The sequence below is a fragment of the Schistocerca gregaria genome, chromosome 6 (assembly GCF_023897955.1).
Source record: "Schistocerca gregaria isolate iqSchGreg1 chromosome 6, iqSchGreg1.2, whole genome shotgun sequence".
Taxonomy (NCBI): domain Eukaryota; kingdom Metazoa; phylum Arthropoda; class Insecta; order Orthoptera; family Acrididae; genus Schistocerca; species Schistocerca gregaria.
The window spans coordinates 37,819,444-37,837,537 of record NC_064925.1 but is presented as its reverse complement, the minus strand read 5'-3'; the positions used below and the strand labels follow the sequence as shown (position 1 = coordinate 37,837,537).

Here is an 18,094-nt window from a genome sequence, read left to right as displayed (position 1 = left end):
TTGCCACCGTTTTGACTGATTTACTGCATTCCTCTTAAGGAAGAGGCATTTTTTTGACGAGGACCAAAGAAAACTGGTTTAAATGTCAGCAGTCTAGTTCTTTAGGTAGTTTATAATGATGTGACTCAATACCCAAAATTATTTTTCCAAAGTGACACTGGCTGTGGAAGCCTACGAATGTATGTAGATAACAGAATATTTTGTAGTGACAGTATAATCTTAAGATTTGATACAGTGAAAAACATACTTAAGAAGAGCTGCAGTACCATCTTTTTTAGATATATCTGCAGCAGTCATACAGGAAGAGATAGATAGTATCTTCACTATCTACCAGGAGTCAAACAAATCTGTAGCAATTTGTGTTCCTCTTCTTTGAGTACATTAAATATTCCCTGTTAGAATATTTGTCATAAACATGGGATCCATAATAAATTGGACTAAGGTAGGTCACATGAATGTTCTGTAACACTTATCCTTTCTACATTGATTGCTCTTTGCCAGTATTCTACCAATGAAGGAAATATTGTAAAAAGGGTACCGTGTAAGAGACATTGAGTTGTAAACAGTCACAATGAAAAGATTGCTATATCATTAAACTTTTGGCTGAAAGGCATTCTTTTGAAATAGAAAACACACACCCATGCACACAAGCACAAATCAGTTTCTATTTTGGAACAAGGACTTTTGGCTAGAAGGTTAAATGAATAGCAGTCTTTTCACTATGCTCGTCTATGTGCTTGACAAGTAATCTACCCTTTTCATAATACTGTTGTTATTCAGTCGTGGACTTTACATTGTTTGAAAATCTACCATTGGCCTTAACTAATATTAAATCTATGTCATAGTCAAATTTCATATAACCATAAATTGTTATGTCTTGTTATTTGTAGATGTAAAATGTACATGTGGATGCTAAATGTTTCCTCAGTTAGAATTTTAACATCTTGAGAAATACAATGACTGAGGTCATCACCCATTAATTTGACAGAATTGAGACACATCACTGACATAGCTCTGATAGCTTTATTCACTCCAGTCTTGTTACTACTAGTGGATAACACTATCAAAGTTGGCAGTTGACAGATGATGCCAGAGATTTGATTACTGTGTCGTCCTAGTTTCTAAGAAAATCTTCTTTCTATACAGTCATTAAAGTAGACAGAATTTTTCCACAAATAAAGTGTCAGTTTATTTCCAGATGATACTAAAACAATAGTTGACCATTACTTTTTCTCTTTTTAGAATAAACACACCAAAAGTTGAAATGTGCCCTGGAGTACAACACTGCTGCCAGGAGCCACCTCGGCAAACCACAGGAAGTCAAACTCCTACTACGCCACCGACGCCGTCAACACCACCATATGTGGAGCCTGGACCTGTGACACCGACTCCAAAGCCTCCCATCCAAGTTCCTGTGGGACCTGTCAAGTCTGGTTGCGGAGTGAGGCGTGGGCTATCACCAGCGACAGACAACAGCACAACATTTGCAGAGTTCCCGTGGATGCTGGTTGTCCAAGTAGCTGTATACCCAGGGGATGGAAAACCACCTGCCTTTGTCTTCAAATGTGGAGCTTCACTTCTGCACCCCCAAGTTGCTCTCACTGCTGCACACTGCGTTAAAAGGTAAGGCTGTATTTTCGAGTAATAATTCTGTTTCACTATTAAAGAGGGTACATTAGTTTGTGATAGATTTTAGTAACAAAGTATTGCTCCTGATTTCAGGTTGATTCCATCAGATATAAAAGTCAGAGCTGGAATATGGGACTTAACGGCAGCAACAGAACCTTTACCACACCAGGAGCGCAGGGTGATAAAAATAATAAGACATCCTCAATTTGAAGAGAAGACACTCTTCAATGACATAGCACTCCTAGTGCTGGATAAACATTTTGATGAAGCAATGAATGTTGAAGTTATTTGTGTGCCTCCCCCTTCAGTAGATTTCACAGGCCTTCGATGTATTGCAACTGGATGGGGCACATCATCTCCTGGTAATTAGTCATCCAAATGACATCTTTCTCAAAATAGAAACTGTTATTAGCCACAAGTCAAAGATGTTCCCAGAAGGGGAAATATTGCACATGAATGTCTATAGTTATGGGGAATGAGTGGATAATAGAAAGTAAATTCTGAATGAGGTTTTACTTATCAGAACAGGTAATAGTAGGAATAATCAGGACATCTTTATTTATTTATTTTTATAATAACCAAGTGGTAGAGGCTACAACAGAAAGTGTTACACCATTTCCCGTTAATCTACTGACTGGAAGTTGGATAAATATTAACATGTGCAAAGTGGGATCTCTACAACACAACTACTGAGGACATGAAACAAAGGACAGTTTACACATTTAGAAAGAACTTATTTCTACTATTTTCAATGGAAAAAATATGAATATTCTTATAGAATTCATCATGCACTGCAAATTAGGGCAATTCTAACAAATGGTTTTGACACTTCGACTTTCTCCTTTCCCTTTGCACTGAAAGCCCACAGCCCACCCTCAGTCAGCCCTACCTGCAGCACTCCCCCCCCCCCCCCCCCCCCCCCCCCATCACCCAACCTTCCTTCCCCATCACAAGTATGCTCATGAAGTATTTACCAATACTAGGAACTGGTACATAAGTAGAAATGTGATACAGAATCTTCACATTGCTTATTTAGTTGTCTTTAGCATGTGGTGAAAATATTTCCAGTCACCAAAACAAAAAAATCAGTATAAATTATTCTACTGTTTTGTTAACATCATTCTAGTTCTTTGACCTGCAATGTACATTACAATCTAAAAACATTTTTCTTCACATACATGTGAGAGGATTTTGTTGAGATATAACTTAAGTTTTCATTTATTGTTTTAAGATGCTGAAATTGTCCAGACTACAATGAAGAAAGTGGAGCTGCCAGTAGTTTCCCGTGATCACTGTGAAAATGAGCTTCGCATGACAAGACTTGGACGCTACTTTGAACTCCATGGGAGCTTTATATGTGCTGGTGGTGAGCCACAAGTAGATACTTGCCGTGTAAGTACAGCATAAATTGTAACTACTATTTTTTTTTTTTTTTCATTCATCTTTTGCTTACTAGTAATTGAAGGCCTAATGTTCTAAATGTGCTAAGTGTCATTTTTTTAAACATTTATTTTATTCACCGTAAAGGAGATACATTCATGCAAGTATATTATATTAGATGTTTTTCATCATATGGTGAAGGTAAGAAGTTTTAATAGTGACCAACAGATGGTGTTGGAGCTATCTGCTTGGCCTTCTTCTTTCTAAACAGGCTTGCCAATCAGTGGTAGACTGTCACACCAGTACTTAATAGATGCCATATTTTTTTGTGTTGTGTTGTGGGCACATTTTTGCTATGGAAAAACAATAGGATGCTAGTAATGTCTGAAAACATTGCTAACCTGTGAAAGTTTGATGGCATAATGCATGCGTTAAAAAGAGAATATACTAAAAGTTCTGGGAAAAAAATTCCAGTAAAATATGAAAAAAACAGGTAAGTATTTTTTATAACTGCATGGTTCCATTCTTGTTGAAACTAGGTTTGACTCTAATGTGATGGGAGAATCAGTACACAATGTATTCATTTAAGTGTTTTAGTAAAATCTGTTAAATGGAAATGTATCTAGTGTGATAAACTATTTTTCAATATGCTGAAACTAATCTCTCCCATTTCAGTTGAATCACAAATGATGCTTATCATGCAAGTCCTTGTCAAATGAATTAAGAACAAATTTATTTTGTGACTTCTGTAAGCAAAATGAAACTATGAAAGGGTCATTTTTAAGGGGATTAATGAAAATACTATTAGTCTCAAGGCAGCACAGTGATACATTGAACCTGAGTAGCTGTCATCAATCTAGTATAATGTACATGGTTCCTCACAGAAAAGATCGTTCCAGCATCTACTGTAAAAATTCATGGTTATATTTTCTGTTTCAAAGAGGGTTATTGTGATATTAACCAATAAACTGAAGGTGGATCAACAGTTGTACCATGATAAGAGGTGCTGCATTCAACTGCAAATATACTGAGTATTATACTTTACTGACAAAGGAACATATACTGTCATTCCAAGAGGGGAGACTCATTATAACAGAATGAAGTCTTCTAAGGAATACCTCAGTTGTGATATAATATTAGTTGCTTATACAAACCATTTAAAGTCAAAGTTCCAGATACAAAAGTTAATGAAACGAAGTATGCAGGAATATTTCTTAAATACTTTCCAAATCCATCATATGAAAGACCAACAACAGATATGTGTAAGACATGTGACTTGTTGCACCTTGAGGGGAAAGAACAATCACAAGAGAACAGAAAATCTCAGAAAGCACTAGTACCTTACCATAGGAAGACAGAAAGTACGACGACAAACATGAAGAATGATGTGATGTCTTAAACTATGCCTGGAAGTAACACACGTACATCAGCAATTGATCTGCAACAAGTATTGTTTGTTCCCACTGTTACACATTTAGGCCAGAGTTCATATTACAGCTTCTTCGTTCATGCCCATGACAACAGTGAGGTAATACTGTTTTGTCTGAGTGAAGGGTCTTGCGGATCAAACAACATAGCATCATGTTCATTCCATGTCCCAAATTGCACTAAAAATACTGTCAATGTAACTGATAGCAAAAGAAAACTTGTGATTTGGAGTGACAACTGTTGTGGACAAAAAACTGTATGATTTCATTCATACACAACTTTCAGTATTGCCACATGTTCCATGATTGTATACAGGTGGAGGGGGGGGGGGGGGAGGGGAATTCTTGCAATGGTACTGTACATACATCACCATCAGCTGGTTCTTACTGATTTATGCAATGACAATTCTATATGACAATTCCTATATCATGTGTACAGGCTGTTACAAAAAGGTACGGCCAAACTTACAGAAAACATTCCTCACACACACAAAGAAAGAAAATATGTTATGTGGACATGTGTCTGGAAATGCTTACTTTCCACGTTAGAGCTCATTTTACCACGTTAGAGCTCATTTTATTACTTCTCTTCAAATCACATTAATCATGGAATGGAAACACACAGCAACAGAACATACCAGCGTGACTTCAAACACCTTGTTACAGGAAATGTTCAAAATGTCCTCACTTAGCAAGGATACATGCATCCACCCTCCGTCGCATGGAGTCCCTGATGCGCTGATGCAGCCCTGGAGAATGGCGTATTGTATCACAGCCGTCCACAATACGAGCACGAAGAGTCTCTACATTTGGTACCCGGGGTTGCGTAGACAAGAGCTTTCAAATACCCCCATAAATGAAACTCAAGAGAGTTGAGGTCACGAGACCGTGGAGGCCATGGAATTGGTCCGCCTCTACCAATACATTGGTCACCAAATCTGTTGTTGAAGTGTATGAACACTTTGACTGAAATATGCAGGAGCTCCATCGTGCATGAACCACATGTTGTGTCGTACTTGTAAAGGCGCATGTTCTAGCAGCACAGGTAGAGTATCCCATATGAAATCATGATAACGTGCTCCATTGAGCGTAGGTGGAAGAATATGGGGTCCAATCGAGACATCACCAACAATGCCTGCCCAAACATTCACAGAAGATCTGTGTTGATGACGTGATTGCAGAATTGCTTGCGGATTCTCGTCAGCCCACATGTTGATTGTCAAAATTTGCAATTTGATCACGTTGGAATGAAGCCTCATCTGTAAAGAGAACATTTGCACTGAAATGAGGATTGACACATTCTTGCATGAACCATTTGCAGAAGTGTACCCGTGGAGGCCAATCAGCTGCTGATAGTGCCTGCACACGCTGTACATGGTACGGAAACAACTGGTTCTCCCGTAGCACTCTCCATACAGTGATGTGGTCAATGTTACCTTGTACAGGAGCAACTTCTCTAACGCTGACATTAGGGTTATCGTCAACTGCATGAAGAATTGCCTCGTCCATTTCAGGTGTCCTCGTCATTCTAGGTCTTCCCCAGTCGCGAGTCATGGGATGGAATGTTCCATGCTCCCTAAGTTGCAGATCAATTGTTTTGAACGTCTTCCTGTCGGGACACCTTTGTTCTGGAAATCTGTCTTGATAAAAATGTACTGTGCTATGGATATTGTCCCATGCTAATCCATACATCAAATGGGCATCATGTAAACATTGTGCTGACTGCAAAACCACGTTCGTGATGAACACTAACCTCTTGATGCTAAGTACTGATATGCTTGATGCTAGTACTGTAGAGCAATGAGTTGTGTGTCAACACCAGTACTGAAGTGAACATTACACTGGGAATTTCACTATGTGAAGGGGAAGTGACATTTCTTGACTCAATGATCCATCAGGTCACATTGGGAAACAGGAAAGTTGATGACTGGTTCAATGACGAATGGCCCCCCAAGGGGTTCACAACTCTTTTGTGGATACGTGTGTGGCGAGCACGGGGCTCCGAGCTAATGCAGCCTTCTTTCTCTCCAGGGTTGCATTTCCCTCCCCTCCTTGCTCCTTTCCCCTCCTTGCTCCTTTCCCCTCCTTGCTCCTTTCCCCTCCTTGCTCCTTTCCCCTCCTTGCTCCTTTCCCCTCCTTGCTCCTTTCCCCTCCTTGCTCCTTTCCCCTCCTTGCTCCTTTCCCCTCCTTGCTCCTTTCCCCTCCTTGCTCCTTTCCCCTCCTTGCTCCTTTCCCCTCCTTGCTCCTTTCCCCTCCTTGCTCCTTTCCCCTCCTTGCTCCTTTCCCCTCCTTGCTCCTTTCCCCTCCTTGCTCCTTTCCCCTCCTTGCTCCTTTCCCCTCCTTGCTCCTTTCCCCTCCTTGCTCCTTTCCCCTCCTTGCTCCTTTCCCCTCCTTGCTCCTTTCCCCTCCTTGCTCCTTTCCCCTCCTTGCTCCTTTCCCCTCCTTGCTCCTTTCCCCTCCTTGCTCCTTTCCCCTCCTTGCTCCTTTCCCCTCCTTGCTCCTTTCCCCTCCTTGCTCCTCCTTTCCCCTCCTTGCTCCTCCTTTCCCCTCCTTGCCCCTCCTTTCCCCTCCTTGCCCCTCCTTTCCCCTCCTTGCCCCTCCTTTCCCCTCCTTGCCCCTCCTTTCCCCTCCTTGCCCCTCCTTTCCCCTCCTTGCCCCTCCTTTCCCCTCCTTGCCCCTCCTTTCCCCTCCTTGCCCCTCCTTGCCCCTCCTTGCCCCTCCTTGCCCCTCCTTGCCCCTCCTTTCCCCTCCTTGCCCCTCCTTTCCCCTCCTTTCCCCTCCTTTCCCCTCCTTGCCCCTCCTTTCCCCTCCTTTCCCCTCCTTGCCCCTCCTTTCCCCTCCTTGCCCCTCCTTTCCCCTCCTTTCCCCTCCTTGCCCCTCCTTTCCCCTCCTTGCCCCTCCTTGCCCCTCCTTGCCCCTCCTTGCCCCTCCTTGCCCCTCCTTTCCCCTCCTTGCCCCTCCTTTCCCCTCCTTGCCCCTCCTTTCCCCTCCTTTCCCCTCCTTTCCCCTCCTTTCCCCTCCTTTCCCCTCCTTTCCCCTCCTTTCCCCTCCTTTCCCCTCCTTTCCCCTCCTTTCCCCTCCTTTCCCCTCCTTTCCCCTCCTTTCCCCTCCTTTCCCCTCCTTTCCCCTCCTTTCCCCTCCTTTCCCCTCCTTTCCCCTCCTTTCCCCTCCTTTCCCCTCCTTGCCCCTCCTTGCCCCTCCTTGCCCCTCCTTGCCCCTCCTTGCCCCTCCTTGCCCCTCCTTGCCCCTCCTTGCCCCTCCTTGCCCCTCCTTGCCCCTCCTTGCCCCTCCTTGCCCCTCCTTGCCCCTCCTTGCCCCTCCTTGCCCCTCCTTGCCCCTCCTTGCCCCTCCTTGCCCCTCCTTGCCCCTCCTTGCCCCTCCTTGCCCCTCCTTGCCCCTCCTTGCCCCTCCTTGCCCCTCCTTGCCCCTCCTTGCCCCTCCTTGCCCCTCCTTGCCCCTCCTTGCCCCTCCTTGCCCCTCCTTGCCCCTCCTTGCCCCTCCTTGCCCCTCCTTGCCCCTCCTTGCCCCTCCTTGCACCTCCTTGCCCCTCCTTGCACCTCCTTTACCCTCCTTTACCCTCCTTTACCCTCCTTTACCCTCCTTTACCCTCCTTTACCCTCCTTTACCCTCCTTTACCCTCCTTTACCCTCCTTTCCCCTCCTTTCCCCTCCTTTCCCCTCCTTTCCCCTCCTTTCCCCTCCTTTCCCCTCCTTTCCCCTCCTTTCCCCTCCTTTCCCCTCCTTTCCCCTCCTTTCCCCTCCTTTCCCCTCCTTTCCCCTCCTTTCCCCTCCTTTCCCCTCCTTTCCCCTCTTTTCCCCTCTTTTCCCCTCCTTTCCCCTCCTTTCCCCTCCTTTCCCCTCCTTTCCCCTCCTTTCCCCTCCTTTCCCCTCCTTTCCCCTCCTTTCCCCTCCTTTCCCCTCCTTTCCCCTCCTTTCCCCTCCTTTCCCCTCCTTTCCCCTCCTTTCCCCTCCTTTCCCCTCCTTTCCCCTCCTTTCCCCTCCTTTCCCCTCCTTTCCCCTCCTTTCCCCTCCTTTCCCCTCCTTTCCCCTCCTTTCCCCTCCTTTCCCCTCCTTTCCCCTCCTTTCCCCTCCTTTCCCCTCCTGTCCCCTCCTGTCCCCTCCTGTCCCCTCCTGGCCCCTCCTGGCCCCTCCTTGCCCCTCCTTGCCCCTCCTTGCCCCTCCTTGCCCCTCCTTGCCCCTCCTTGCCCCTCCTTGCCCCTCCTTGCCCCTCCTTGCCCCTCCTTGCCCCTCCTTGCCCCTCCTTGCCCCTCCTTGCCCCTCCTTGCCCCTCCTTGCCCCTCCTTGCCCCTCCTTGCCCCTCCTTGCCCCTCCTTGCCCCTCCTTGCCCCTCCTTGCCCCTCCTTGCCCCTCCTTGCCCCTCCTTGCCCCTCCTTGCCCCTCCTTGCCCCTCCTTGCCCCTCCTTGCCCCTCCTTGCCCCTCCTTGCCCCTCCTTGCCCCTCCTTGCCCCTCCTTGCCCCTCCTTGCCCCTCCTTTCCCCTCCTTTCCCCTCCTTTCCCCTCCTTTCCCCTCCTTGCCCCTCCTTGCCCCTCCTTGCCCCTCCTTGCCCCTCCTTGCCCCTCCTTGCCCCTCCTTGCCCCTCCTTTCCCCTCCTTGCCCCTCCTCCTCCTGCTCCTCCTCCTGCTCCTCCTCCCCCCGCCCCCCTACTTGCTCCTCCTCCTCCTGCTCCTGCTCCTCCTGCTCCCCCTCTCTTGGTGTGTTTGCTTATGTTGGCCTCCACTATCCTCCAATTCTCTGCGTGGAACTGATTCCTAGAGTGCTGATTCTCTTGCCCCTTCGGCCTTCCCTTCCACGGCTACCCCCTGGGAAAAGGGTTAGGCCCTTCGGCTAGGGACGAAACCTTTCCCCCGTTATCTAGTTTGCATGAAGACTGATGGGGATACTTCCACCAATATGAGACTTTTATTCTTTGTGGAACACATTGAAGACAAGTTTGGTGAAGTGGACTCCCTGAGCAAGATGCGGTCTGGTTCGTTGATGATCAAAACTGCTTCAGCTGCCCAATCTGCTGCCCTTCATGCCTGTACCCATCTTTGGCACAATTCCTGTGTCCATTACCCCCCACTAGTCTCTAAATAAGGTTCAAGGTGTGAGTTTTCACAGGGACCTCATCCTTCAAACTGATGAGGATCTTTGGGACAATCTCGGACAGCAGGGTGTTCACTTTGTTTGGCATGTTAAGAAGAGTCCTACGGGCAACTGCATTGATACTGGTGCCTTTATCCTGGCCTTTGAAGGGGATACCCTCCCTGCGAAAGTTAAGATTATGGTTTATCGATGTGATGTGAAGCCATACATCCCACCTCCTATGATGTGTTTTAAATGCTTGTGTTTTGAACACACATCATCCCGCTGTTCACAGGCCCCTCTCTGTGGCGACTGTGGATGTCCACTCCATGAGGGGAGTCCCTGTGTTCCCCCTCCCGTGTGTGTTAATTGTCAGGGCAATCATTCTCCATGTTCACCAGATTGCCCAGTATATAAGAAAGAAAAGAAGATACAGGAGTATAAGTCCCTCGATCATTTAACTTACACAGATGCCCTTAAGAAGTATACACGTCTTCACCCTGTGTCCATGACATCTAGTTATGCTTTGGTTACATCTTCACCCCTTCCTTACCCCAATCCCAGACCCCTCTCCCCCCCCCCCTCCTGAGGCCCCCACACCTTCTCCTCTGGGTGCTGCTCCCCCTCCCCAGCTGGAGAAGTGTCCCACTCCTTCAGTGTCTGCCGGTCAAGGGTGCCTCTCCCTGGATGCCCCTCCCCGGCACCTTCCAGCCCAAAGGTCTGCTGCCATGTGATAACCACGAGAGCCGTGGTCTGTCGGCCCCCAGGTCGCCTGGTCTCTTTCTGTTCCCGTTCTTGCTGCAGCTGGCTCCTTTATGCCACACAGCCCTCCTTGATCTCAGCCTGAAAAGAAGAAGAAACATAAGTCCCGGGACAAAGAGCCTCTGATGTCACCAAAGGTCCCATCCCCAGCTTCACAACCGGATTCTGACCGGTCGTTCATGGATGTCGCCCCCTCCTTGTCCGTGGTGGGTGGGGACACGATGGTATGACTGGCTTTAGCATGTTCAGCCCCCATTTAAATCATTGTTATGTGGCTATCCAATGGAACTGTAATGGATACAATTGGCACGTTCCGGAATTGAAATCCCTTATTTCGCCTTACTCTGCAGCTTGTGTGGTTCTACAGGAATATCATTTTACTGATGCTCACTTACCAACCCTACGGAGGGTCTGTCGAAATCAGGTCGGACCCCTGTGGCCTTCTGGTGGCGTTTGTACATTTGTCCGTACAGACATTGCTAGCACGTGGATTCCTCTTCAAACTACATTGGAAGCGATTGCTGTTAGGGTCCACCTGGACTCTGAGGTCATGGTTTGCAATCTTTATCTCGCTCCTGACAGGACTCTTACACCTGCTGCCTTAATTGTCCTTCTTCAGCAACTTCCTCCTCCCTGCTTCCTCCCTGGGGATTTTAATGCTCATCATCCCTTGTGGGGCAGTGCCTTTCCATCTAGACGAGGTCGTCTCATAGACCAGTTTATTGCAGACCACGACTTGTGACTTCTTAATGATGGCTCCCCTACTCATTTCAGTGCCGGTCATTATACCTTTTCTGCCATTGATCTTTCTCTTTCTTCACCCTCTCTCCTCCCTTCATTACACTGATCCCCACACGACAATCTTTGTGATAGTGACCACTTCCCATTGATTCTCTCTCCCCCTTCCCGCCCCCCGCTGGACAGGTTACCTCGTTGGTCTTTCCAACATGCCAATTGGCCTCTATACACTGCACAGGTCTTGTTTTCTCCCTCTTTGTCGGGTTATATCGATGACATCCTACATGATGTCTGACACGATTGTTCGTGCTGCTAGCCTTGCTGTCGCACGCTCATCTGGACCATTTCGTCGCCGGCAAGTTCCGTGATGGAGTACGGCCATTTCCATTGCCATTTGTGATTGCCGTCGAGCTTTGCAACACTTTAAGAGGCACCCTTCCGTAGCCAGCCTTACTAACTTTAAACGCCTTCGTGCTAAAGCCCATTATTTAATCAAACAGAGCAAGCAGATATGTTGGGAATGATTTGTTTCTTCTCTCAGTTCTACTGTCCCTCTGTCACTGATATGGGCTACACTTCGCTCTCTCCAAGGTTTCCATCAGCAGTCCACCCTCCCAGGCCTTCACCTCCCAGATGGCCTTTGTACGGACCCATTAGCTCTTGTGGAACATCTTATGACCCATTTTGCAGTGGCATCGGCATCAGCCTCCTATCCGGATGCTTTCCTTCACTGGAAACAGTGGGCCGAAGCTTCCCCCCTTATGTTTTACCCCTTGTGAGTCAGAATCTTACAATGAACCTCTTACTGAATGGGAATTTCTTTCTGCTCTATTTTCTTCTCATGATACGGCCTCTAACCCAGACTCCATTCATAACCAATTGCTTCAACATCTCAGTGCTCCACAACGGCAACATCTTCTTTGGGTGTTTAACTATATCTGGCTCCAGGGTGACTTCCCTTCTCAGTGGAGGGATGGCATCGTGGTTCCTGTCCTTAAGCCTGGTAAGAACCCCCTATCGGTTGACAGCTATCAGCCAATTAGTCTGACCAATGTGGTTTGTAAGTTACTTGAACGGATGGTAGCCCATCGGCTCAATTGGGTCCTCGAATCTCGGGATCTATTGTCCCCTTACCAGTGTGGCTTCAGAGAGGGACGGTCTCCAATCAATCATTTACTTCGCTTGGAATCCACAGTTCGGCAGGCTTTTTCCCAGCGCCGCCATTTGGTTGCAGTATTTTTTGACCTTCACAAGGCCTATGACACGGCCTGGTGCCATCGCATCTTACTTACCCTTCATCAGTTTGGTCTTCTGGGCCCACTCCAGATTTTTATCCACCAGTTCCTGTTCCATCGGTCATTCAGGGTTCGGGTTGGTACTGTTTTCAGTTCTCCATGGACCTAGGAGACGGGCATCCAACAGGGTTCTGTCTTGAGTGTCCTTTTCCTTATTGTTATTGATGGACTTGTGGCCTCTGTCAGTCCTTTGGTCGCCCCTGCCCTGTACATGGATGATTTCTGCATTTGGGTTAGTTCAGCGGCAGCTCCATGGAGCTATACAGTGTGCCTCTGCATGGACCCTCTCATACGTGTTTCAATTCTCTCCTCTAAAATCGCAGGTGGTTCACTTCTGTCTGATCCAGAGCTCTATCTTGATGCACATCGATTGCCTTTCGTCGCACAGTTTCGTTTCCTGGGTCTTCTTTTCGACAACAAGCTCACTTGGCTGCCCCATATCAGACTTCTGAAGGTAGGATGTCTCCGTAAACTCAATGTCCTTCGCTTCCTTGCCCACTCCTCTTGGGATGCGGGCCGTTTCCTCCTTCTGTCTTTATCGTGCTCTAGTTCTGTCTCGCTTGGACTATGGTTGTCAAGTTTATGGTTCAGCTGCTCCTCCCACACTGCAGGTGCTGGATCCAGTCCACCATCGTGGTATCCGTTTGGCCACCGGTGCCTTCCCTACTAGCCCTGTTGATAGTCTCCTGGATAAAGCTGGGATCCCCCCCCCCCCTTTCTTTTCAGCAGTCCCAGCTTCTGGTGTCTTATGCACTCGCTATCCGTTAGTTCCTTGGCCTCGAATTTGGATGGATGTCCGCCAAGGTCCGAAAGATGCTTCGTTCCTTTTTCTGCCAAATTTTATGAGAGTTTCGGGATGCTGTTGTTTTTTACACTGATGGCTCTAAATCTGCTGATCATGTGGGATATGCCTTCACGTCCTCTGTTGGAACGGAAAATCATCTGTTGCCACCTACAGGTGGGGTGTTTACTGCGGAATTGATGGCAATTTCCCAGGCCCTTACCTCTAATAAACAGTCCCAACACAACCGCAGTTTTGTTACGTACGGACTCAATGAGTGGCCTTCTGGCTATTGACTGGTGTTTTTCGTGCCATCCCTTGGTCTCTGCCATCCATGACCTTCTCGCTGATATTCACCGTGCTGCTTGTTCCATTGACTTTCTTTGGGTGCCTGGCCATGTGGGTATCCCAGGTAATGAGCTTGCTGATCGTTTGGCTGGGGGAGCAGTCACTTACCCCTCCTTCTCCAAAACCCCTCTTGCAGCAGATTTACGGCTTCACATCAAATCCCACTTCGCTCAGTTGTGGGGATGCTACTCCCCTGTCTAATAAACTTCGTGCAATTAAGGTGACACCAGGCCTGTGGCGTTCTTCCTTTCGCCTCTCCCGAAAGGACTCTACCACACTGTGTCGTCTCTGCATTGGCCATACCAGGCTGACCCATGGTTTTCTTTTGCGTGATGAGCCACCCCCATTTTGTGGTTGTAGAGCCTTCCAGTCAGTATCCCACATTTTGGTTGAATGCCCCTTCTTTTGGCCCTGCGTGCTACATACAGACTCCTCCCCACTTTGCCTTTGATGTTGGCTGACGATTCCCGGTTTCCTCTGAGAAAGTGGTTTTTATTCTCAGTTTTAAGGTTTTTAATCACACTCTGGTGTTTGGGGAGGGTGGTGAGTGTTTGAATGTCTCCCACTGTAAGCCGTGTTTGGAGATTCCCGACTCACCTCCCTGACCGAGATCCTCTTTTCTTCCACTTTTACTCTGTTTTTAGCCTTTTTTTTTTCAAGGATTGGTTAGTCTCCTTTTCCCATACGTACTTCTACATTCTAGCAGTCGCATACTGTTGGGTTCGTTCTCTTGCTGACTTCCCTCATTTTATTTTTACCATTGACAAAATGACTGCCCTTTTACGTTTTTAGCCTTTTTCCCATTTATTGTTCTGACTTTCGTGAGATGTCACACTAGCAGAATGGACCACATTTGAAACAAGGCACTGATGACCATGCTATTTGGTCCCTTAAACCCCACACAACCAACCAATGACGAATGAGTCAGTTTGGTGGCTGTCTTAATCTCATTGCAATTCATGTTTCAGCACATCAAAATACAGAAAAAATCTGTATTAGGGCTTGCTCATTAACTAGCATCTTAATCTAAGGGAATATAGATTGAGAATTTAAGACAATAAAAATTATTACATATACTATGTACATATACATTATATATTATCCATGGTTTGTGTCCAGGTTTTATGTTCCTTCATTAGCAAATATTAGTAAAACACGTTTAGTCTTGTACAGGTCTTTCTTAAGCAATGTATTTAGCAATATTGCCGCAGCAATTTTCATAGTTAAGGAAAAGTCATCATTAGTGTCCTTTTCATGAAAATATAGTAAAATCATGGGTAGTTTATGAAAGTTTTATTATTTTTATGTCGATTTTCATCTCAAATCTGGAGCACACTCATGCCCGTTATGTAGAGGAATGCTTATTGTTGAGTGCAGGCTGGCGAACAGTCATTGAATGTTGCCACAGTGCTTCAGTCATACAGTGATGGGGTAATGAACTGGCAGTTTAACAGCATTGGCAGTCCGCATCCTGCACGAGGCAGATAGTTCAGTGGCTATCAATCGTTGTTGTTCTTTTTTTTTTTTTTTTTACTTGTGCATTTTGTTGAATCATGGGTACTGGAGCTGCTCGTCAGGGTGACATGGTCAACCTGGATGGTAAATTGAGATTGAGTGCACCAGCGATGAAGAACAGTCGTCGATGAAAATGACGACTGTCACCTATTGCAGTGAGTACAATAGCTCGTCTATACTTTGACTGATAGTCACTGTATCATCGTTACAATGTGAGAATGCCTGTAATGCTACTAAGTGAGTCACACACAGCAATCCATACATGTCCATATAGGTGTCTCTGTACCACAGAGTAGCACAGGTAATGCTAAAATTACTTATCATAAAAGGTTCATTTACAAAACATACATAGTTTTTTTTTTTAAATTACTGTCCAAGACTTAACGAAAAATGTATTTGCTATTCTGAATAGTGCTTCTGAAGCACATTGGATTTTATATGTATTTTAAATCTGATTCTTTTCCTTTTCATATTGTTCTATAAAAGCCTTTTCTTTTTACTCAGTTACATGAATAATAAGTAAAATATACCCTTTTTTGTGTGCCGAACAGTTCACGTTCAAAACTTCATCTAACAATCTCCATACAGTAAAAGTGGGCTCTTTACATACATACTAATCATAAACAAACACTTGTTGTGGACTTGAATAATCCATCCTTGGCATTGTTGCATTCACAAACTTCACTGTTACAATCATGATGCCTATTTCACAGCTCAAATGACATTAGCCAATGGGGCACATATGTCTGTAAGGCCTTAAGGCTGAAACTCTCAACAACAAAAAAAGTGAGTGTACTGCGATCCCACAGGACCCATTAGATCGGCAGGCGTGGCTTCTGTGGCCGGTCTTAAACACCCTAGGCAGATGGTCATCAGATAAGTGCAACACCTTGTAAATTCAAATGTTTACAATATAACAAAGAATATATTGCTATTCGTCACATAAGAGGTGTTGAGTCACAGACAGGCACAATGAAAAGACTGCTAAAAGTTTAAGCGTATTCCACGTGGACTTTGGACTTTCTGTGGATTTAATTTATTATTTATTTATTGCTGTACATAATCCATAGATACATTTTTGCTTGGTAACACATGGCTGTGGAACAAGTCAAAACATTTGTTTATTACATTTATTTCCATAAGGACAATAAACAGATTAAGAATTCAGATTGAAAATAATTACAAAGTAACACAATCAGTAAGTTTTAATTACACTCATGAACAGAGTTTAAGGTACAAGGTGACTCATCTTCTTGACTTACAGATCGCCAATTAATCTAAGTACAGCATCAAGATATATTGAATCAGGAATACACAATAATACTTGGTAAATAATCTTGCTATCTCTGCAATAGAACTCTTCTCGAGAATAGAAACTTTTTCTGAGCAAGAACTCCTATTACTTACTTTCAAATAGTGAATTATTACCTCATAGACATTTATTACTACTTGGAAGTGCACTGAAGATTTTTGTGCTTCTGCACTAAAGGCAAATTTTTCAGGTCACTGTGCATGTCACATTTCCTCCTCGTGTTGAGATGATGGTATGACTGGTTCCTTTCATACTGAGGAAGATTGTGTAGCATGAATGTCATGATTGAGATATTGTGAAATAGTGGTTAGTATTACTATTTGCTTAAAAATATTGTGACATGAACTCCTTAGAGGTAATCCACACATAACTCTGACAACCATTTTCTGGCTTGTAAAGACTTCAACAGTGATGAATTGCCCCAGAAGATTATTCCATAACGCATAAGTGAATGTAAGTAGCCAAAGTAAGTAGATTTTGAGACACCAATGTCTCCAATTTTGGCAACAATCTACATGACGAATGTTGCCAAACTTAGTCTCTTGAGGGTTTGGTGGATGTGGTGTTCCCAGTCAAGCCTGTTTGCCATTTGTATGCCCAAGAATTTCAAACAGTCTGCCCTCTGTATCCACTGGCTCTCATGTGCAATGTTTCTCTCTGTCAGATTTTGTGACCAGAATGGAAATGAATGTAATAGGTTTTGCTGATGTTTATTGATAGAGAATTACCGTGATCCAATTCAGAACAACCTCAAGTAATTGCTTGGCATTTAATTCTATGTTGGGGGAGTCTTATTGTATATTACAATACTTGTCATCTGCATATGTTGTTGAGTTGTTTGCTTTGTTTGAGAACAAAGGTAGATCACTGACATACACTGAACTGGCAAATTAACTGGAGTAGGCATGCATATTCCAATACAGCAAACACAGAGGTAGGTAAACAGGCAATGCCTATGTAAGACTAACGTCTGGCACAGGTGTTACATCAGTGATGACTGCCACAATGGCAGGCTAAGTGAGTTTGGATGTGGTGTTAGTCAGCACATGAGCGATGGCATACAGCATCTCCAAGGTAGCAATGATGTGGGGATTTTCCCATACAACGATTTCATGTGTACCGTGAATACCAGGAATCTGGTAAAACATGAAATCTCCAATGTTGCTGCAGCCAGAAAAAGATCGTGCAAGAATGGGACCAATGATGACTGAAGAGAACTGTTCAACATGACAGAAGTGTGACCTTCTGAAAATTGCTGCAGATTTCAATGCTGGGGCATCAAGTGTCAGTGTATGAACCCTTCAACAAAACATCATTGATATGGGCTTTCAGGGCTGAAGGTCCACAGGTGTACCCTTGATGATTGAATGACACAAAACTTTACACCTTGCTGGCACCTGTCAACACTGACATTGGACTGTTGATGACTGTAAACACATTACCTGGTTGGGCAAGTCTCATTGCAAATAGCATCAAGTGGATGGATGTGTATGAGTATGGAGACAACCTGAAGAATCCATGAACCATGCATATCAGCAAGGGACTATTCAAGCTGGTGGAGGCTCTGTAATGGGGTGGGGCATGTGTTGTTGGAGTGATATGGAACTCCTGATAGTCCTAGTATGACCCTGATAGGTGACACATACTTAAGCACCCTGTCTGACCACCTACATCCATTCATGTCAATCATGCATTCCAATGCACCTGGGCAATTCCAGCAGGATAATCGACATCCCACACCACCAGAATTGCTACAGAATGGCTCCAGGAACACTCTTCTGAGTTTAAACACTTCTGCTGTCCACCATACTTCCAGACATGA

General features: G+C 45.3%; 1 protein-coding gene across 1 annotated transcript in view; it reads left to right on the top strand.

The window, feature by feature from the left end:
* The window catches only part of LOC126278707 (uncharacterized), a 197,749-nt gene that overhangs the window by 153,093 nt on the left and 26,562 nt on the right, over positions 1–18,094 (top strand). Inside the window, exons 6-8 of the mRNA XM_049978980.1 lie at positions 1,243–1,623; positions 1,723–1,991; positions 2,861–3,021. Of these exons, the coding sequence (XP_049834937.1) occupies positions 1,243–1,623; positions 1,723–1,991; positions 2,861–3,021 (811 nt within the window). The remainder of the gene's footprint in view (positions 1–1,242; positions 1,624–1,722; positions 1,992–2,860; positions 3,022–18,094) is intronic.